At 38.0% G+C, this 23,004-nt stretch overlaps 2 protein-coding genes and 1 pseudogene across 8 annotated transcripts in view; 2 read left to right on the forward strand and 1 right to left on the reverse strand.

Annotated features, from left to right (window-relative positions):
- The window catches only part of ZNF25 (zinc finger protein 25), a 27,714-nt gene extending 23,920 nt beyond the window's left edge, over positions 1-3,794 (forward strand). For all 6 annotated transcript variants that reach the window (XM_061404962.1, XM_061404961.1, XM_061404959.1 and 3 more), the window contains one exon: positions 433-3,794. In XM_061404962.1, the coding sequence (XP_061260946.1) occupies positions 433-1,486 (1,054 nt within the window). In that variant the 3' untranslated portion in view covers positions 1,487-3,794. The remainder of the gene's footprint in view (positions 1-432) is intronic.
- Positions 1-23,004, reverse strand: part of LOC133240349 (zinc finger protein 37A-like) — an 81,958-nt gene that overhangs the window by 42,587 nt on the left and 16,367 nt on the right. The gene's annotated exons all lie outside the window — the stretch shown is intronic.
- LOC133240230 (son of sevenless homolog 1-like) lies at positions 17,611-21,765 on the forward strand (annotated as a pseudogene).

Genomic DNA, 23,004 nt, shown 5'->3' on the forward strand with positions numbered 1-23,004 from the left:
GAAGTGGAACAGCACTAGTTAACGATAATTGAGAAAACTGAAGCAAATTCCAAAGAACATAATCCAAATGGGAAAGCCCTCTTTCATAATAGAGACCTTTTATAATTCAAGATCAGGAGATTAAAACTCTGAAACAGTCTTTTGATTCTTATTTACATAATAATAGAGGCTTTACTACACAAAGTCAAGTTCAGGCAGTTGAGAAACCTGGAGAATATAATGTAAGTGACATACCTTCTACCAAATGTTAAACCACAGTATATGTCAACATAGAATATTCACAGTGAAGAAACCCTATGAATCTAATGAATATTGGAAAAACCTCTAGAAATCGGTTCTCAGAGTTACTTGGAAAATATACATAGCAGACCCAACCCCCACCCCCTCACCCCAAAGTCTTATACATTAACGAATTTGGAAATTTCTCTCTAGGAATGGAGAACTCAAGAAACATCAGAAAACTCATACCAATGAAAAAACCTATAAATGTAATGAATGTGGAAAGGCCTTCTACCAGAAGTCTATCCTCATAATACATGAGCATACTCATTCAAAGGACAAACCCGGTGAATGTGAGAAATCTGTTTCTCAGAATGGAGACCTCACAAGACAACCAAAAACTCCTACCAGAGAGAAGACCTATGAATGTAAAGAATGTAAGAAAACTTTCTACCATCTGTCATCTCTCAGTAGACATTTGAGAACTCATGCAGGAGAGAAACCCTACGAATGTAATCAGTGTGAGAAATCCTTCTACCAGAAGCCACACCTCATGGAACATCAGAAAACACACACAGGAGAAAAACCCTTTGAATGTACTGAATGTGGGAAGTTCTTCTATGTTAAGGCATACCTCATGGTACATCAGAAAACACACACAGGGGAGAAACCATATGAATGTAAGGAATGTAGGAAGTCCTTTTCCCAGAAATCACACCTCACAGTACATCAGAGAACACATACAGGGGAGAAACCCTATAAATGTAAGGAATGTGGGAAATTCTTTTCTAGAAATTCACACCTCAAAACTCATCAGCGAACTCACACAGGAGAGAAACCCTATGAATGTAAGGAATGTGGTAAATGCTTTTACCAGAAGTCAGCCTTAACAGTACATCAGCGAACTCATACAGGGGAGAAACCCTTTGAATGTAATAAATGTGGGAAAACCTTTTACTATAAATCAGACCTCACTAAACATCAGAGAAAACACACAGGGGAGAAGCCCTATGAATGTAATGAATGTGGTAAATCTTTCTCTGTGAATTCAGTCCTCAGATTACATCAAAGGACTCACACAGGAGAGAAACCCTATGAATGCAAGGAATGTGGAAAATCTTTCTCTCAGAAGTCACATTTTGTCATACATCAGAGAAAACACACAGGAGAGAAACCCTATGAATGTAAGGAGTGTAAGGAAACATTTTTTCAAAAATCAAAACTCACTGCACATCAGAAGACACACACAGAAGGGAAAAGCTTATAAACAATATCAATTGGAGAATTCTTCTGTCTGAATTTGTCCTTCAGAATAATCAGATAACTCACACAAGACAAAAACCTTATGAAATATCATCAATATGGGAAAGTTGCAGCCAATTCTTTCATCATGGGGAGAAATTCTATAAATCTGTTAGGGAGAAATTTTTACCATATGTCAGACTTGTACTAAATTTCAGACAACATACATGGTAGGAATACTACAAATGGTAAAACACGAGGGAAACCTCTCTTTCAGAAGTCATACTTTATTGTATGACATTTAAACCATACAGGAGAAATCCTGTAAGAAAAATGAATATCAGGAAATTTCTGTCAGGGTAGCCATCATAAGTGAGGAATTTCTATCAGTATCCTGAGCATTCAGAAATCTTTTTATACCAGTTGGACTCATTAGCACATTCTAAAAAGAGATAATCACAAAGATTACAACATACATGGAAGGCTTTATCAAGAAGTGATGTTTCAGTGAATGTCAGATCAGTGATATAAAGTATAGAAACTTTTTAAAAAATATTTTAAATATGTGAAACCTTTTACACAAAAATTCTAAGAGAATATGTACAAGGGAACTACTTACACTAGGAGTCATGTTGCAGAAATCTGATTACAACGTTGTTTTAAAGAAACCTGCAAATGTCAGGTATATGAAGTTTTGTAAAAAGCACAAATAAATTGAAAAATGTGATATCATTAACACATGTGAAAAGTCCTTTAGTATGTAGGACTTACGTGTGAATGTCAGTGTGCTACAGAACACAGATTGTGGATGTTTGATGTGCACGTGAACCCATCCATGACTGTACATAGTGAAATATGTAGCCTTGTTTATTTCAGTAACTTTTATGTGTATGAAGATATCTCTCATTTAGTCTCAGCAGGGACTCCTGTTGTTAACAGAATGTATATTTAAGTGTAGTATTCTTTTAAAATTATAATGTGTCTTTTTCCCCCTCTTTCTGAATGGATATGGATTTTACTGAACTAACCCTTCAGAAAGAATATAAAAATGTTTCTGTAAAATTTGCAACTCTCTTATGGTTGGCCAAATTTTACACTAGGGATACATTTATAGGAAAAAGGCTTCCCTGGTGGCTCAGTGTAAAGAATCTTCCTGCCAATGCTGGAGATATGGGTTCGGTCTCTGGGTTGGGATGGCAACCCACTCATTCCTGTATTCTCGCCTGGGAAATGTCATGGACAGAGGGGCCTGGAGGGCTCTGGTCAATGGGTTCACAAAAGAGTTTGATATGACTTAGCAACTAAACAACAACAATAAGTTCATTTTTAAAAATAGCTGAAAATCCCTACACAATAAAAAATAATACTATGTGAATAAATATCTGTTAGTGTTGTTTTAGCAAGTTACAGAGCTGTCTGAATTTATATTTTGTATGAGAGTCCTAAATGTTCTTCACTACCTTTTTCTTTCTACTAGAAGCAACATGACATAGAGGTTAAGAGTATGGACTTTTGACTCCTACTGCCCAGGCTGTTTCTAGTATGAGGCACACACCTAACCTCTCTGTGCCTCAGTTTCCTTTTTCATAAAAAAGTGATAATAGGATTGCTTTGAGTTGTAAATGAGTTAATATTTTTAAAGCACTTAGAGTAGTGTCTGAGACAAAGGAAGAGCTATATGTTAGATACTATCATAATAATTTGTATTTCTTGAATTATTCTGCAAAATAAAAGGTTGGCTACCAGCATTCACCCCTCACTTTACTGCTGCAGTGCCTTGCTTTGATTTGGTTGTACATTTTTCTGCAAATGATTCAGATCTGGCCCACTGCCTGCAATGTTTTACCTTTATGAATGGTTGAAAAAGATTATTTTGTGATGTGAAAACTATGATATTCAAACTTATGTGTCTGTAAATTCAACTTTTGTTAGAACTAATAAAAAATGTTTGTTTTGCCTGTGGCTGCCTTCACATTACAGTAGCAAAGCTGAGTAGGCTAAAGAAGACCATATGCCCCACAGGGCCTAAGATAGTTACTTTCTGGTATCTTACAAACTCAAGTTTTCTTAGAGCTGAAAACATCACAGCCAACATAGAGGTATATTTTTATATATGGTATGTGTTTCAGAAATTATGCATATATCAGTTTGTGGGTAGGTGGAGGTTTTTTGCAATATCTTTGTTATGTGCATTAAATATATATGTTACAAGACTATAAGCATTAGAGTTTTTTTTCAAAGATATGTTTTAGCTGCCGGACTGTCATAGCATCAAAACAAATACCCTGATGGAATGTAGCAGTAAATTATGAAATAAACATTGTCTAAATTAATTGATCCCTACTCACAGTATTCCTATATTTTCTTCTATGTCCATGGCCAGTTTTCCCTGTATCATTTTTTAATTTTCTATCACATAAATAAAATACATCTTTATGTCATACTTAACTAGTGCAACCGAACAACAACAAAAAGACTACCCAACTCCACCAGCTATATTACTAGTAAAATTACTTTATTGCCCATACTTCATAGAATTGTCAAATGCTGCTCCAATCTAAATCCTGCCATCTTATTTCCCCTTCCTAATAAAAAGGACTTTTATGATGTTAAGCTTCCATTTTGATTCATCTGATGCTTAATATTAATGAACCCTAGTATATTTAGTGATTGCTTACATCTTATGTATACTTTGTACTTATATAACTTCTGAATACTCCATGGTAAACTACTGTTACCAGTATTCCATTCAGCTCTTACATGAGCATACCATCTTGATACATGTTTAAGAAGAAACTATCTCTTTAGTGTTCTTTATTTCAGTGTGAAAACAAATACATTGTATAACTTCCTTGGGCCTCTCAATCAAAAATTAAATCAAAATTAGTACTTTCTGGGGACAGTCCAATAACTGAAGCAAATCTGCTTTCAGAATAAAGCCTGTACTAATAAAAATACTTTTAAAACTAATACTCTAGTAAGAGTAAAATGTTGCTAGTCCCCAAGTTGAAGAAAACCTGAGACACTGTTTGTTGGCCATAAGCCCCAAGACATGAACTAGTAACCACCAAAATTGATAGATCAGAGACAAGCAATCAGACACTAATAGCAATTAACCGGAGAATTTTCTCACTAGTGCACATGCTTATGAAAATCAGCTAGTTGTGACACCTCATTTCTGAAAGCCAAGCAACAGCTTTCACTCTGACACACTCTGGAAATTCAGAAAGTCAGCTATGGCCTACTCCAGTGACTACTATACTTTTTGAAAGAGCCAGTCAGTCCCTCAACACTCCTGCTTTGGAAAGTCTACAAATCCCTGAATCCCCCATTTCCCCAAACCTTGTATCATTTCTTTCTCTGACTGATTTACAAATACAGACCTCTTTTGGTTAGTCTGATGGTCAAAGATGGACAGTATCAATTTCTTCCCTCATGCTATTCTATCCATAAGAGATTCATTTCCCCATCTTCTTGAATCTGGATTGGTCTTGTGACTTGTTTTGGCTTATTTGCATATTAGAGAAGTGTCAGGCCTCCCCTTTAGGAAGTGCGGCAGCTTCCACTTTACTTCTCAAAGCTAATAACATGGAAAAAGTACACCTAGTCTGAGATCACCAATTTGTGAAGAAACTCAAGCTACTGGGGATGAAACCCCACAGTGCTGGACATACAAGTGAAGTTTTTCAGACCTTCCAGCCTAGCCCCATCACTGGCTAAATGCTAGCTGAATGAGAGGCTACAGATAATAACTAATAGAGAAGAAAAATCATCCACTTTTACCTATAGAGAAATAAAAAGTTGTTATTTTAAGCCTTTTAAGTTTTAGGTGTTTTTGTTACACAGTAATAGATGGCTGAAACAGAAAAGCAGTAAGTCAAGCTTTTGGTTTCAAATGTTGGTTAGACTCTCCTTTCACAGTAATAGTTATGCAGTATAATTATCCCTTAGAAGTTTACCACCATTAATACTATGACAGTTATTTAGTCTAGTTTCTAAAAAAGACTTAGCTCCCAAACACCACCCTATTTCCATGGAAGAGGAGCAATCTTGGCTAAATTAGACTATTTCATACTGCATGGTGTCATCCCAACTATATCCAGACCTTGAAACTCACATAGCAAAGAATAAACCCCAATGGAAGGGAGGAATTATCCATACTTTTTTTTTTTTTTTTACAATAAAGACTCTACTCGAGAAATTCAACAGGTGATAAGATCTTGCCTTATCTGTAAAGTTCAGATGTTGTTGGACACTCCTTCATAGAGTATTATAGCCATGGGCTATAAAGTTGTGTGTAGTTGACTAGTACATGGTCTCATGATAATTTAGGATAGAGAAAATACTGGGTTGGTGTGAGAGACTGGTTATTTTGTATAGGAAAGCTATGCTCCAGGCCTGGCTCTATCCCTTTGCTATCTCTAAGAAATGGCTAGCCCTAGGAGACAAAGTCTCTCCCTGGTCAGCAAGCTGTGTAAGATGTCAAAACATCATAAGATACATAAAATTTAAAAATATGATTAATACACTATGCTTTGAAAAAGCTTAATATTTCTCAGACTAAAGTTCTACAGCTGTTTATGATGACAAAGACAATGTGATTATATCTTAAAATCCCTATAAATTCTCATGAAATTGTTATCGAATGATCTAAAACTTGGATTGAATTTTCTCCTCACAGATTCCAAATTGAGATTATCGAATATCTAATAACATGTACACAGTCATATGCCCAATGGGTGAAAACTGCATTTCCAAAAGTGGTCACCAGAAACATTTGTGCTTATATAATGAATAGATTAAATATGTGAAAAGAGACACCAACCAATGTAAGCCTTAAAATCACACTGAAAAGGACCATTTTCTGTATTTACATTCTTAATCACAAATAAATGCTACAAGAATAAAACCATGACTGAACATTACCAAAACATGTGATCCATTATTTATGTCTGACTTAGGGACAAATAATAAAACAACTTAAACTGTACAGGTCTTACAGACTAAAAATTCACTTGCTAGAGAATGAATGCTAAGAATACTAAGAAATAAAATTGATGTTGATTATTACACACAAAGTGATGTGTCTGATTTAAGTTGGCTTAAAACTCAACATTCAGAAAACTAAGATCATGGCATCAAATCCCATCACTTCATGGCAAATAGATGGGGAAACAATGGAAACAGTGACAGAATTTATTTTGGGGGGCTCCAAAATCATTGCAGGTGGTGACTACAGCCATGAAATTAAAAGACACTTGCTCCTTGGAAGAAAAGATATGACCAACCTAGATAGCATATTCAAAAGCAGAGACATTACTTTGCCAACAAAGGTCCATCTAGTCAGAGCTGTGGGTTTTCCAGTAGTCATGTATGGATGTGAAAGTTGGACTATACAGAAAGCTGAGCACTGAAGAATTGATGCTTTTGAATTGTGGTGTTGGAGAACACTCTTGAGAGTCCCTTAAACTGCAAGAAGATTCAGCCAGTTAATCCTAAAAAAAAATCAGTCCTGAATATTCATTGGAAGGACTGCAGCTGAAGCTGAAACTCCAATACTTTAGCCACCTGATGTGAAGAACTGACTCATTGGAAAAGACCCTGATGCTGGGAAAGATTGAAGGTAAGAGGAGAAGGGGGCGACAGAGGATGACATTGTTGGATGGCATAGCCCACGTGATGGACATAAGTTTGAGTAGGCTCCAGGAGTTGGTGATGGACAGGGAAGCCTGGTGTGCTACAGTCCATGGGCTTGCAAGGAGTCAGACGTGACTGAGTGACTGAACTAAACTGACTGATCTGCAACTGAGACAAGTTTTCAGTTTGAGTCTAACCAAGTTAAATTGCCTACTAAAACAAAGTCATCCAGAGGAATTTAACAGAATCTAGTCTCCACAAATAACATTTTAAATGTTCAGGATACATTATAAAATTACTCAACATATGAAGAACCAAAAAAAATGTAACTCATTCTGAAGGAAAAAGATGACCAACATAGGCCAGTATCAATATTACTCAGTGTTGGAACTGTCTGATAAGAACTTTAAAGTGTCCATTATAACTAACTCAATGACATAAAGGACAATATACTCATGATGAGTGAAAAAAACAGGAAATTCTAGCATATAAATAGAAATGATGAAAAAGTACAAATTGGAAATTTTAGAACTGAAAAACACAAAATCAGAAATAAAAAATTCATTGGATGGATTTAATAGCAGGAACAAAATGGAAAAGCAAAGCATCAGTGATTTTGGAGAGGAAAAAAAAAAATGAAGTATTTAAAGAACAGGTAGGAAAAAGCACTGAAAAAAATAAATACTAGACCTGTATGACATCCAAAAGTCTAATGTGCAAAATTTGAATTTAGAAATAGAGAAATGTACAAAGATAATATTTAATTCAATATGGGATAAATATGAAGAGAAGTCTAGATATTTGAAAGTCAAACTTCCAAAAACATGAATAAAAAGAAAATATTTAAAATATCCAAGATATATTACACTCAGGGGAGCAATAATCTGAATAACCAAAGAACTCTCACCAGAAACCACAGGCAGAAAACAGGGAAGCAACATCTTTTAAGGAAAAAAAAAAAAAAAGTCAATCCAGCAGAAGTATCCTTAAACAATGAAAGCTAAAAGCAGACATTTTCAGATAATGGAAAACAAAGAGAACTCCTATATACCAGGCTTAAAGTATAAGAAATGCTAAATGATGTTCTTACAGATGAAAGAAAATTATACCAGAAAAAAACACTCATATTTTTTTTAAAACAAATGAAGAGCACCAGAAATGTAAATAATTGGGTAAATATTAAAGAACAGTTTTTCTCTTAATTTCTTGAAGATACAAATAACTGTTTAAAGCAAAAAGCATGACATTGTACTGGGTTTATCCTATAAATTTTGATAGGTCATATTTTCATTTAGTTAAAAATATTTTAAAATTTCTTATGAGATTTAATCCATGTATTACTCAGAAGTGTGTTATTTAATCACAAACTATTTTAGAATTTTATAGCTATCTTTGTGTTATTGATATCTAGTTTTATTCCATGTTCTGAAAGCATACTTTGATATCTATTCCTTTAAATTTGTTAAGGTACAAAATAATGGCCCAGAGTATGATCTATACAAGCTTGAGAAGAATGTGTATTCTGCTGCTGTTAGATGAAGTATTCTATAAATGTCAATTAGATAGTTATATTAACTATAGCCTTACAGATTTTCTGACTATTGGAACTATTAACTACTGATAGAGGGGTGTTGACATCTACAACAAATAATATAGCTACTTTAGCTTTCTTATGATTAGTGTTAGCATGGTATATCTTTCTCCACTGCTTAAAAGTGGGCTTTCTGTAGAAAACATTTAGTTGGGTCTTGCTTTCATTATCCACTCTGATAGTCCTTTTTAATTGGTGTATTTAGGTCACCCACATTTAAATTTATTGTTGATATAGTTGAAGTAATAGTCACCACATTTTTAACTGTTTTCCATGTTTTACCCTATTCTTTCTCTTGTCTTCCACTCTTTTATGCTTTCTCTGGTTTTGAGTATTTTATATTATTCCATTTTCTCTCCTCTCTTTGCATATCAGTTACACTTAAATTTTTATTGATTTCATAACTTTTTTATAATTTATAGACTTTTTAAGAGCACATTTAGGTAAACAGCACAAGTGAATATGAAGATTTCCAATATATGACCTGCCTCTATGTATATACCGCCTCCCTCACCATCAACATTCCCAGCTTCCATCTGCACAGAGTGGTGTAATTGTTACAGTTCATACAGATATTATTATTAACCAAAGTCCAGTTTATATTAGGGTTCACTACGGGTGTTGTACCTTCTGTAGGTTTTGACAAATGTATAATTAAATGTATCCAACATTACATTATATAGAATAGTTTAACTTCCCTAAACATCCTCTGTACTCCACATATTCAGCCCTCTGCTTCAATCTGTGTCAACCACTCATTCTTCTATGGTTTCCACAGTTTTGCATTTTCCATAATTTTATATTGTTGGAATCACACAATATTTAGTCTATTGGGTTCTTTCACTTAGTAGTATGCATTTAGGGTCCCTCCATGTCTTTTTATGACTTGGCACCCTCCCCCCACCCACCCCCCTATTTAAGCAGTGAACGAAATCCATTGTCTGGATATACCAGAGTTTGGATATTCAGTTTTTCTTGTTGAAGGACATTTTGGTTGCTTCCAAGTTTTGGAAATTATGAATAAAGCTATTATAAACATCTGTGTGCTAGTTTTTGAGTAAGCATATGTTTTTCAGCACCACTGGGGAAATACTAAGGATCACAATGTCTGGATTATATAGTAAAAGAAGTATATTTGGATTTGTAATAAACTACCAAAGTATCTTCCAAAGTTGTACCACGTTGGATTCCCACTAGTAAGGAAAGGGTTAACTTAGGCACCTTATAAGGTATCCAAGCCTAAGGCCCCTTTTTGGAGGAGGTGAATTCCAGTTGAGCTATTCCAAATCCTGAAAGATGATGCTGTGAAAGTGCTGCACTCAATATGCCAGCAAATTTGGAAAACTCAGCAGTGGCTGCAGGACTGAAAAAGGTCAGTTTTCATTCCAATCCCAAAGAAAGGCAATGCCAAAGAATGCTCAAACTACCACACAACTGCACTCATCTCACACGCTAGTAAAGTAATGCTCAAAATTCTCCAAGCCAGGCTTCAGCAATATGTGAACCGTGAACTTCCTGATGTTCAAGCTGGTTTTAGAAAAGGCAGAGGAACCAGAGATCAAATTGCCAACATCCGCTGGATCATGGAAAAAGCAAGAGAGCTCCAGAAAAACATCTATTTCTGCTTTATTGACTATGCCAAAGCCTTTGACTGTGTGGATCACAATAAACTGTGGAAAATTCTGAAAGAGATGGGAATACCAGACCACCTGATCTGCCTCTTGAGAAATTTGTATGCAGGTCAGGAAGCAACAGTTAGAACTGGACATGGAACAACAGACTGGTTCCAAATAAGAAAAGGAGTACATCAAGGCTGTATATTGTCACCCTGTTTATTTAACTTATATGCAGAGTACATCATGAGAAACACTGGACTGGAAGAAACACAAGCTGGAATCAAGATTGCCAGGAGAAATATCAATAATCTCAGATATGCAGATGACACCACCCTTATGGCAGAAAGGGAAGAGGAACTCAAAAGCCTCTTGATGAAAGTGAAAGTGGAGAGTGAAAAAGTTGGCTTAAAGCTCAACATTCAGAAAACGAAGATCATGGCATCTGGTCCCATCACTTCATGGGAAATAGATGGGGAAACAGTGGAAACAGTGTCAGACTTTATTTTTCTGGGCTCCAAAATCACTGCAGATGGTGATTGCAGCCATGAAATTAAAAGACGCTTACTCCTTGGAAGGAAGGTTATGACCAACCTAGATAGCATATTCAAAAGCAGAGACATTACTTTGCCAACAAAGGTTCGTCTAGTCAAGGCTAGGTTTTTCCTGTGGTCATGTATGGATGTGAGATTTGGACTGTGAAGAAGGCTGAGTGCCAAAGAATTGATGCTTTTGAACTGTGGTGTTGGAGAAGACTCTTGAGAGTCCCTTGGACTGCTAGGAGATCCAACCAGTCTACTCTGAAGGAGATCAGCCCTGGGATTTCTTTGGAAGGAATGATGCTAAAGGTCAAAGTCCAGTACTTTGGCCACCTCATGCGAAGAGTTGACTCACTGGAAAAGACTCTGATGCTGGGAGGGATTGGGGGCAAGACGAGGAGGGGACAACAGAGGATGAGATGGCTGGATGGCATCACTAACTCAATGGACGTGAGTTTGAGTGAACTCCGGGAGTTGGTGATGGACAGGGAGGCCTGGCATGCTGTGATTCATGGGGTCACAAAGAGTCGGACACGACTGAGCAACTGATCTGATCTGATCTGAACATCTTTCTTACTCACATTCTTTTGCCTTAGACACATAGGCCTTGTAGGCAGCAGTAAGTCTTGTTCAAGGACATACCTTTTTTGAGCTCAGAATGTGTGTTATGGGAGCTCTGGGTTAACCCTTCTTTCTGGCTAGTCTTGTGCTGATGTCATCCCAGGATGTATGTTATGGGAAATGGTCTGGGCAAAATTTTCACAGCCTTGAGATATTTTTTTCTATTCTCAGCAGCTGGCAGAAAAGTATATAATTTCCTGCTTAAAACTAGCAAGGCAGATCATCTTTCTACCCCCGTCTGATGTCTATATAAGAAGCTTTTTTCTGCCAGTATCACTTTAACTAAATTTATAATACACAAAGCTCTGAGTGAGTGAGACTGTCTTTGGTCCCAGAGTTAAATCTTCTCCTTCAGAGGCAACGAATGTGGTAGAACACTAAGTTTTTATCTATCATCTTGGAGGCTCACTCGGGATCCTAAGACAAGGTGTAAGCTATCATCATGGGGGCTGAGCATAAAGCTTCCATCTTGGGGGCTCATCCGGGATCCCAAGATAAGCTAAAGCTTTCAGTAATGAAGAAGAGTTCTTGTTGCTTGACATCCTTGCCAGAGTTTGTTGTCAATGTTTTGAATTATGGCCATTCTAATATATGTCCAGTGTAGTTTGAGAATAGTTTGAATTTACAATTCCCTTATGATACATTTGTTGAGGGTCTTTTCATATGGCTATCTGCCATCTTTATGTCTCCTTTAGTGAGGTATCTATACAGGTCTTTGGCCAATTTTTAAATAGGGTTTCTTGATTTCTTATTCTTGAGTTTTAAGAGCTATTTGTATATTTTGGATAACAGTCCTTTATCAGATATGCCTTTTGCAAATATGTTCTCCCACTCTGTGACTTGTGTTCTCTATCTCTTGAGATACTTCTTGAAAATTTTTATACTCGTTGCCCTGGAATTTGAAATATACATGTACAACTAATTCAAGTCCACTTTCAGACAACACTGTATCACTTCACAGGTGGTGCAGGTACCGTATAACAGAGTATTCCCAATTCTTCTCTCCAACCCTTTATAATATTGTAGCCATTCACTTCATTTACACAAATCTATAATTACTGAGACTACTGGTACTAGTATTAAGTTGAACAAATTTTTATTTGTTAGATTAATTAATAAGAAACATGGAAGACAATATTTGGCCTTTAATAATTCCTGTTCATATATTCCATTCCTTACACAGAACAGGTAGAGCTTTCTAATACCATTTTCCTTCTCTCTAAAGAATCCTAATAACATGTTTTACAAGGTTTACTGGTGAAAAATGCCTTCAATTTTGTTTACTTGAGAAAGTTTTTATTTCTTATTTACTTTTTAAGGACAGTTTCACTGGATATAGAAATCTAGATTTTTAAATATTTAAATCTTTAAATATTTTGCTCCACTCTCACATGCATAGTTTTTGAAGAGAAGAACAATGTAATTTTTATCCCTACTCCTCTATAGCTATATTTTTCTCTAGCTTATTTCTTCTTTACCTTTTATTTTTCTGTAGTTTGAATATGAGATACCTATGTGTAGATTTTCCCCCCATATTTATCCTGCTTGGTGTTCCCTGAGCTTCCCGGATCTGTGGTTTTATATTTCTTTTGCTCCTTTCTCTCATTCTTCTCCTGATATTCCCATTAAAATGTGTTAATTTTTGTAAGTGTTCCACAGTTCTTCAAAACTGTGTTCCTTTATTCTTTTTATTATCCTTTTTCTAATTTTTAGTGTGGCAAGTTTCTACTGACATCACTGAGATCACAGATTCTTTCCCTGTTACGCTCAGCATACTGCTTCATTCTTCCTGCTTGATTTTGATTTCTAGCATTTCCCTTTTATTCTTTATTATCGTTTCCATTCCTTTGCTTACATTAACCTTCTGTTAATACATGCTGTCCACATTTTCCAGCAGAGCTCTTAATATATTAATCATGATTATTTTAAATTTCTGTCCAAAATCTTTTCCATATTTGAACCAGGTTCTGAAACATGCTTTGCCTTTTGAACCTTTTTTCTTTCCTTTTAGCATGCTTTGTAATTTTTTGCTCAAAAGCAAGAAATTATGTATTCAATTAAAGGAATTGATATAATACACTTTTAATGTGAGGTTTGATTTTATGTGGCTACGAGGTAGGCTCTGTTTACTGTTTGTTATAGCTGTGCATCAGAGGCTAAAATTCCCTCTAGTGTCTTTTTGTCTCTCTCTTCTGTTGTCCTTATGTTTCCTTAGAGACTCCTTCTTAAATAAGATCTTAGGCTTGCAGTTCTTTCAGCTGTTGGTATTTTAGCTTCTTTTAGCTTTTAGTTCTTTCAGTTTCTTGGTATTCTATAGGAAGTTAATTGATATGGTGATAAGGTATTAGAGGAAGGAAGTGTTTATAGTTCTATGATTAGGTCTCAGTCTTTTAGTGAGCACGTGTGCCTATGATGTCACCTTAATAAGAGTTGCTCAATTTGGTTCTCCCCTGCCACACTTAGATGAGATGGTAAGTTTAGAGGTGTCTGGGATGAGTCTCTTCTCTCAGGTTAGGCTCTGGTTTAACATTTTATCTTGAGGTCAGGCCTTGTTAAGGAGAAAATGGTTTGCCCTAATTAAAGGCATATTTTAAATGGTTACTTTTCCCTTCTCCCTGCCAGAAGCACAAAGGGATTTTTCCATGATTTTTCACAGTGAGAATTTGGTCATGTTCTTGGAGGACAAACTGATCAAAGACTGCCTCCCCTCGGAATTTTTAACTCTCAACTTAGCCTACAATTCATTAATTACAGGAATGCTGCTGTAAAGTAGTGGCTCCAGATGTGGGCTTCTCCTCCTGGGCTTCTGTCCTGTGGCTTCAATATTCTGACTAACCTAAAAAAAAATTGTTCATTTTTCAATGCTTGTTCAGTTTTTTTTTTTCTTGTTATGAACATGCAGCTGCTGCTAAGTCACTTCACTCATGTCCAATTCTGTGCGACCTCATAGATGGCAGCCCACCAAGCTCCTCTGCCCTTGGAATTCTCCAGGCACGACCACTGGAGTGGGTTGTCATCTCCTTCTCCAATGCATGCTAAGTCGCTTCAGTCATGTCCGACTCTGTGCGACACTATGGACAGCAGCCCACCAGGCTCTTCCGTCCACAGGATTCTCTAGGCAAGAATACTGGAGTGGGTTGCCATTTCCTTCTCCAGTTGTGAACGTGAGAAATGTACCATATATGGGGTATCATATACTAGGAATAATGTAGTGAGTTGTATCATATCCTGGGTAGCTTATAAACAGCAGAAACTTACTTCTCACAGCTCCAGAGACTGGATGGTTGAGATTAGGGTGCCAGCATAGTAGAGTTCTGAAGACAGCCTGCTTCTGAGATAGAAACTACACACTGGTCATTATATCCTCATGTAGCAGAGACCAGAGAAAAGAGAACAAGCTCTCTGGTGACTCTTAAAAGGTACTAATCCCATTGTACCTAGAAGGTACAATAGGAGGCTCCATCCTCATGAACTCATCTAATGCTGATTAATTCCCAAAGGTCCTACTTGCTAACACCATCACACTTGGGGTAGGGTTTCAACAAATGAATTTGGGATTGGGGACAAACATTCAGTCTGTAACAACCAGACTAAAAGAAACTCACCTCTCATTTTAAGCTTATAATGTAGGTATGACAACAATAACAAAACGGACAGTGCCAGGTAGCTGGAAATGGACTTTTATATTTGCAAAGTTTCTATATTTTATGAGAAATGGTACATTATTAACTCTAAATAGATGGTGAAAAGTTGATGTATATTGTAACTGATAGAGAAATTACTATATACATAATGCAAAAGAGATACGTGGAACAACAGACTGGTTCCAAATAGGAAAAGGAGTACATGAAGGCTATATATTGTCACCCTGCTTATTTAAATTATATGCAGAGTACATCATGAGAAACACTGGGCTGGAGGAAGCACAAGCTGGAATCAAGATTGCCGGGAGAAATATCAATAACCTCAGATATGCAGATGACACCACCCTTATGGCAGAAAGTGAAGAAGAACTAAAGAGCCTCTTGATGAAAGTGAAAGAGGAGAATGAAAAAGTTGGCTTAAAGCTCAACATTCAGAAAACTAAGATCATGGCATCCAGTCCCATCCCTTCATGGTAAATAGATGGGGAAACAGTGGAAACAGTGGCTGACTTTATTTTTCTGGGCTCAAAAATCACTGCAGATGGAGATTGCAGCCATGAAATTAAAAGACACTTACTCCTTGGAAGGAAAGTTATGACCGACCTAGACAGAATATTAAAAAGCAGACACATCACTTTGCTGACAAAGGTCTGTATACTCTAAGCTATGGTTTTTCCAATAGTCATGTATGGATGTGAGAGCTGGACCATAAATAAGGCTGAGCGCTGAAGAATTGATGCTTTTAAACTGTGGTGTTGGAGAAGACTCTTGAGAGTCCCTTGGACTGCAAGGAGATCACACCAGTCCATTCTAAAGGAGATCAGTCCTGGGTGTTCATTGGAAGGACTGATGTTGAAGCTGAAACTCCAATATTTTGGCCACCTCATGTGAAGAGCTGACTCATTTGAAAAGACACTGATACTAGGAAAGATTGAGGGCAGGAGGAGAAGGGGACTTCAGAGGATAAGATGGTTGAATGGCATCACTGACTCAATGGACATGGGTTTGGGTGGACTCCAGGAGTTGGTGATGGACAAGGAGGCCTGGCATGCTGCGGTTCATGGGGTCACAAAGAGTCAGACATGACTGAGTGACTGAACTGAACTGAGATATACATAAACAGTCAATAGATAAAGTGGAATTTTAAAAATATTCAAATTTAACAGGAAAAGAAACCATGAGCAAAGTGAAAAGACAACCTAAAGAATGGGGGGAAAAATATTTGTAAATGATGTGACCAACAAGGGCTTAATTTCTAAAATATATTAATACAAACAGCTCATACAACTTAACAACACCAACAACAAAAACAAACCCAACTGAAAAATGGGCAGAAAATCCAAAGAGACATTTCTCCAAAGAAGACACACAGATGGCCAAAGACATATGAGAAGATGCTCAACATCATTAATTATTCAGTTCAGTTCAGTTCAGTCACTCAGTCACGTCCGACTCTTTGGGACCCCATGAATTGCAGCACCCCAGGCCTCCCTGTCCATCACCAACTCCCGGAGTTCACTCAAACTCACGTCCAACGAGTTGGTGATGCCATCCAGCCATCTCATCCTGTCATCCCCTTCTCCTCCTGCCCCCAATCCCTCCCAGCATCAGAGTCTTTTCCAATGGGTCAACTCCTTGCATGAGGTAGCCAAAGTATTGGAGTTTCAGCTTTAGCATCATTCCTTCCAAAGAGCACCCAGGAGTGACCTCCTTTAGAATGGACTGGTTGGATCTCCTTGCAGTCCAAGGGACTCTCAAGAGTCTTCTCCAACACCACAGTTCAAAAGCATCTATTCTTCGGCGCTCAGCTTTCTTCACAGTCCAACTCTCACATCCATACATGGCTGCTGGAAAAACCATGGTCTTGACTAGACAGACCTCTGTTGGCAAAGTAATGTCTCTGCTTTTGAATATGCTATCTAGGTTGGTCATCACTTTCCTTCCAAGGAGTAAGCGTCTTTTAATTTCATGGCTGCAATCACCATCTGCAGTTATTTTGAAGCACCAAAAAATAAAGTCTGATACTGTTTCCACTGTTTCCCCATCTATTTGCCATGAAGTGATGGGACCAGATGCCATGATCTTCGTTTTCTGAATGTTGAGCTTTAAGCCAACTTTTTCACTCTCCTCTTTCACCTTCATCAAGAGGCTTTTTAGTTCCTTTTCACTTTCTGCCATAAGGGTGGTGTCTTCTGCATATCTGAGGTTATTGATATTTCTCCCGGCAATCTTGATTCCAGCTTGTGTTTCTTCCAGTCCAGCGTTTCTCATGATGTACTCTGCATATAAGTTAAATAAGAAGGGTGACAATATACAGCTTTGTCATACTCCTTTTCCTATTTGAAACCAGTCTGTTGTTCCATGTCTGGTTCTAACTATTGCTTCCTGACCTGCATATAGGTTTCTCAAGAGTTAGGTCAGGGGGTCTGGTATTCCCATCTCTTTCAGAATTTAATGGGAAATAGCTGTGGAGTATATGGCAACAGAAAACAATTTTAAATAAAATGGGCCCGGCCGGAGTGTCCCTCCGCACCCCTCCCACAGCCACCGGCTCTGCAACCGGGGCAGACCAGCCCAGAGTCCAGCGACCGCGGTGGAAAGCAACCTGGGGAGGCGACGGAGAGCCGGGGATGCGTGAGAGGCCTGGTCCTTGGGTGGCGTTGCCCGATGATGCCACCACCGCCGCCTACTGGCTGCGTTCTCTCTCCTCAGCCGGTGCCTGTGGGATGGGTGGCCAGGCGCCAGCCTCACCCCCAGCCTCATCTCCAGGGCTAGCCCAGCAGCTCGGCCCCGTGCAGAGTCCGGGCCATCCGCTGAGACTGCGGCCCAGTTCTGCGCTAGGAGCTCACCCTCTGGTGACTCCCCCAGACTGGCCACCGCTGGCCCTCTCCCTGCCCAGAGGCGGGGGCATGCAGGCGCAGCAGCTGCTCTGAGTGTTTAGCTGAAAAGAACACGCCCAAGTTGGGGCTGCTGGTGTCTGCGTTGAAAAAATGTTCAGGGGCAAGTTCATCCGACTGTTGAGTCTAGTGATGATGCTCTTCAGTATGCTGAAGAATTAACTTAGCAATTAAATACGCAATGTCAAGCTCAGCCCCTAAGTTCTTCAGATGTAGAGGAACATGTTCAAAAAAGTTTCCCTCATCCAGTTGATACATGGGCAATAGTTGATGCCCAGTCGGCTACTGAAAAGAGGAACCAAAGAAATTTTTTTCTCTCTCCCCGTAGAAAAAAATTCATCTTTTGTTAAAGGAGGTCCTAGATTATAAAACTGACCACCAGGTTTTATAATCTAGTAGTAGTGTTATAATTCAATTCTGCAGACACTTTAAAAGTTGGTGCAAAATATACAGCATTATGAAATTACAAAACAAGATATTAAAGTGGCAATATATGTTGATAAATTATTGATGGATATGGTTCATCAAGATGTAGAAGATATATTATCTTTAACTGGTGAAAGAGCCTTCCACCTCAGGAGAGCAATGTTATTATCATTTTGTAAAAGCATTTATGGCAGAAATTTGACATACATAAGGGAAGTTAAATTATAAATGATTTTAGAGAGCGCTTTGTCATTAATACAAAACTGTTTTTCAGCTAATGTAGAAAATACATTTGGTCATATAGTGGATATACATGAACCTCGTGGAGAGTTACTGGGCCATATAGAAGATACTGTAGAAATGACAGATGAATGCAGTCACCATCCATTAGTAGGAAGCTGCTTTGAAGGCAGCAGAGGAACTGGCCATTTGATCCATTTGAATCATACGCTCGAGATATTCTATTACCTGGTTTTCATGACCATTCCTTAGTCAGTTATCCAAGCCTGGAGTGGCACTCCTGTTGTTTTTCAGCCGCTAAGTCATGTCCAACTCTTTGCAACCTCATGGACTGCAGCACGCCAGACTTCCCTGTCCTTCACTATCTCCTTGAGTTTGCTCAAATTCACGTCCATTGAGTCAGTGATGCCATCCAACCATCTTCTTCTTGCCCTCAGTCTTCTCAGTCAATAGGCAAAGGTTTCAAAGAAGCTGTTCAATATGTTTTACCCAGGCTACTTCTAGCCCATTTACCACTGTCTACATTACTTCAAACTTCTGAAGCAGTAAGAAGAGTAAAGAACAAGACAAGGAATGTTTGAAACAAGAAATAACAGCTTTGCTTAATGTTCATAGTGGTATAGGAAAAAAATATGTTCTAAAAGCCTTGCAAAATGTAGACTGGGTGAATCTGCATGTTGGATTTATAGTCACCAAATGAAGGGGAAACAACTAGCAATCAAGAAAATGAACGAGATTCAGAAGAATATTGATGGTTGGGAGGAAAAGACACTGGACAGTGCTGCAATGAATTTGCAATGGAAAGAACTCTTATACATGTAGGAGAAACATTAAAGAAACATATTTCTCTTTGATGGCTCAATGATTTGCTGTAAATCAAATCATGGGTAGCTAAAACTTCCTGGTGCTAGCAATGCAGAATATCACCTTAAAGAAAAGTTTTTTATGAGAAAGGTACAGATTAATGACAAAGATGACACTAGTGAGTACAAGCATACTTCTGAAATAATTTAAAAGACGTAAATAGTGTTATGTTTTCTGCCAAGTCAGATGAAGAGAAAAACAGTTGGATGGCAGCATTGACATCTTTATCATATCAGAGAACACTGGAAAGGATGGTTGATGTGACAATACTTTAGGATGAAAAGCAGCAGATGAGACTCCCTAGTGCTGATGTTTATAGATTTGTAGAGCCTGACTCTGAAGAAAATATCATATTTGAAGAAAACGTGTAGCCCAAAGCTGGAATTCCAGTCATCAAAGCAGGAATTGTTATTAAACTTACAGAGAGGCTCACATACCATATATACATGGATCCCAATTTTGTTCAGGCATTTCTTACAACATATAGATCCTTTTGTAAATCTTAAGAACTACTGAGTCTTTTAATAGAAAGGTTTGAAATTCCAGAGTCTGAGCCAACAGAACCTGATTGCATAGCTTTAGAGAAGGTTAGCCCTTGAGTGCAGAACTCAAAAAGGTTTAGAAAAATATATATACAGCCTGTGCAGGTGTAAGCATTAAATGTATGTTGGCACTGAGTAGTGCACCACTATGATTTTGAAAGAGATTCAGATCGTTTGCAGCTAATGGAGAAATTTCTTGGAACAGTAAGAGGTAAAACAATGAAAAAATGGGTTGAATCCATCACTAAAATAATCAAAAGGAAAAGAACTGAATTGCAAGAGACAATGGACCAGGTCATAATATTACATTTCAGAGTTCACCTCCCACGGATGAATGGCATATAAGCAGACCTGGTGGAGAGAGAGAATTTTGACCACATAGAGACTTTTGACCTGCTCTCCTTAAACCAACAGAAATTGCTTGACAGCTCACTCTATTTGAATCAGATTTATATCGAGCTGTACGGTCATCAGAATTAGTTGACAGTATGTGGGCAAAAGAAAACAAAGAGATTAATTCTCCTACCCTTCTGAAAATGATCCAGCATACCATGAATTTCACTCTGTGGTTTGAGAAATGTAGAGACTGAAAACTTAGAAGAAAAAGTAGCTGTGGTGAGCTGAATAATTGAGATTCTGCAAGTCTTTCAAGAGCTGAACAACGTCAATGGTGTCCTTGAGGTTGGCTGTGCTATTAAATTACCTGTTTACAGACTAGACCACATGTTTGAGCAAATACAAAGCTGCCAAAGGAAAATTTCAGAAACAGCTCATGAACTACGTGAAGATCACTGTAAGAAATATTTGAGGGGAAAAAAAGAGAAATATTTGGCAAAACTCAGGTCTATTAATCCACCATATGTGCCTTTCTTTGGAATTTATCTAACTAATGTCTTGAAAACAGAAGAAGGCAGTCCTGAGGTCCTAAAAAGGCATGGAAAAGAGCTTATAAACTTTAGTAAAGGGAAGAACATTGCAGAAAATTGCAGGTGAAATCCAGAAATACCAAAATCAGTGTTACTGTTTACGACTAAAATCAGGTATCAAAAAGTTCTTTGAAAACTTCAATCCAATGGGAAACAGCATGGAAAAAGAATTTAAAGACTATTTTTCAACAAATACCTAGAAACATAACCATGAAACCCTAAGCCTCTCCCAAGATTTCCAAAAGAATATAGCCATTCACTAAAATCTCCCAGTATTTGTCCATTAAACCCAAGACCAGGTACTATGAGACATCCCACACCTCCGCAGCAAGAGCCAAGGAAAAACAGTTAAAGTAGAACCCCTGAAATTGAAACAGAAAATATAGCATCTGCACCAAATTCTCCAAGAACACCATTAGCACCTCCTGCTTCTGGTGCTTCCAGTACCACAGATGTTTGCAGCATACCTGACTCTGACCATTCAAGCCCTTTCATTCAAGATCTGCTTCAGTATCATCTATAAGTTTAACCAAGAGCACTGATGAAGTGCCGGTCCCTACCCTCCTGTTCCTCCGCTAAGATGACAAGAATCTGCTCCAACAGAATCTTCACCATCAAAGATGATGTCTAAGCATTTGGACAGCCACCCAGCAATTCCTCCGGGGTAACCCACGCCAAAAGCTTATTCACCACAATATTCAGTATCAGACCAGACCTCTATTTCAGGCCCTCCTGAAAGCTCTCCCTTGTTACCTCCATGAGAACCCATGAGGACATCTGATGTTTTCTTAAACTCACCACTATACCTCCAACCTCCCACTTTGGGGAAAAAAGTGACCATAGTAATGTCTTTGTCCCAAAGTGCCCTTTCCCCTTTACACCACCTCCTCCTCAAATACCTTCTCCACATGGCACAAGAAGGCATCTGCCATCACCACCGACACAAGAAGTAGACCTGCATTCCACTGCTGGGTCACCTGTTTCTTGATGACAAAGCACTTCTCAACATATTCTCTAAACTCCCTCCAAAATCTTACAAAAGGCAGCACACATCCATCCATGCACAGAGATGGACTACCACTCTTGGAGAATGCCCATTTTTCCCGAGTTCCTCTGTACCAGGATGTAGGTTTTCTTGGCCCCAAATCCATTGCTGGTGGTGGATGCACTGAATGTGCCAGCACTGAGGGCTTAAAATGAGAACTCCAAACACTAATGACTCTACTTCAAGATGCAGTATAAGACAATAAATTTTAACCTAGATGTAATTACAAAATGGAAATGGTATCTGTTTAAAATACAGAAAGACTTATCTAGAGGAACTGGACAACAGATTGCACTTGAAAATCAAGAAAAGGGACCTTTTTCCAGCCAGTAAGCAGAAGTTCTCTTTTTGTGAGGTGATCTTTATCATTAAAGGAGTAGAAAACACAGTCTAGTGTCCAGCAGGCCCACAGGATGACAGCTTTTGTAATTCAAAATATTAGGCACTTTTAAAAAATAAATCTTAAACAGGGATCTTCAAATCCTCCTTTGTTTTTCTTTGCTTTTACTTGTCCTCCTTTAGAATATTTTCTTCAAAATCATTCAGAGGACTGTGAGAAAAGGATGTGGTACCTGACATTACTGGAATCAACGCCTAGCACTGTACTGCTGTTCTGCTTACAGATTATTACAGCGAACTGAATGGGTATTGAGGCTTCATCAAAGAAGTACTTCTATTTTTTAAGAATAATTATACCAATTTTATCAGAAGAGACCCTGATGCTGAGAAAGACTGAAGGCAGAAGGAGAGGGGATGACAGAAGATGAGATGGTTGGATGGCATCACTGACTTGATGGACATGAGTTTGAGCAAGCTCCGGCAGTTGGTGATGGACAAAGAAGCCTGGCATGCTACAGTCCATGGGGGTCACAAATAGTTGGACACGACTGAGTAACTGAACTGAACTGATACCAATTTCAAGAACATTCCTCTATTCACCCTCCCTACACAAACAAAA

Source organism: Bos javanicus, chromosome 28, assembly GCF_032452875.1.
Source record: "Bos javanicus breed banteng chromosome 28, ARS-OSU_banteng_1.0, whole genome shotgun sequence".
NCBI lineage: Eukaryota > Metazoa > Chordata > Mammalia > Artiodactyla > Bovidae > Bos > Bos javanicus.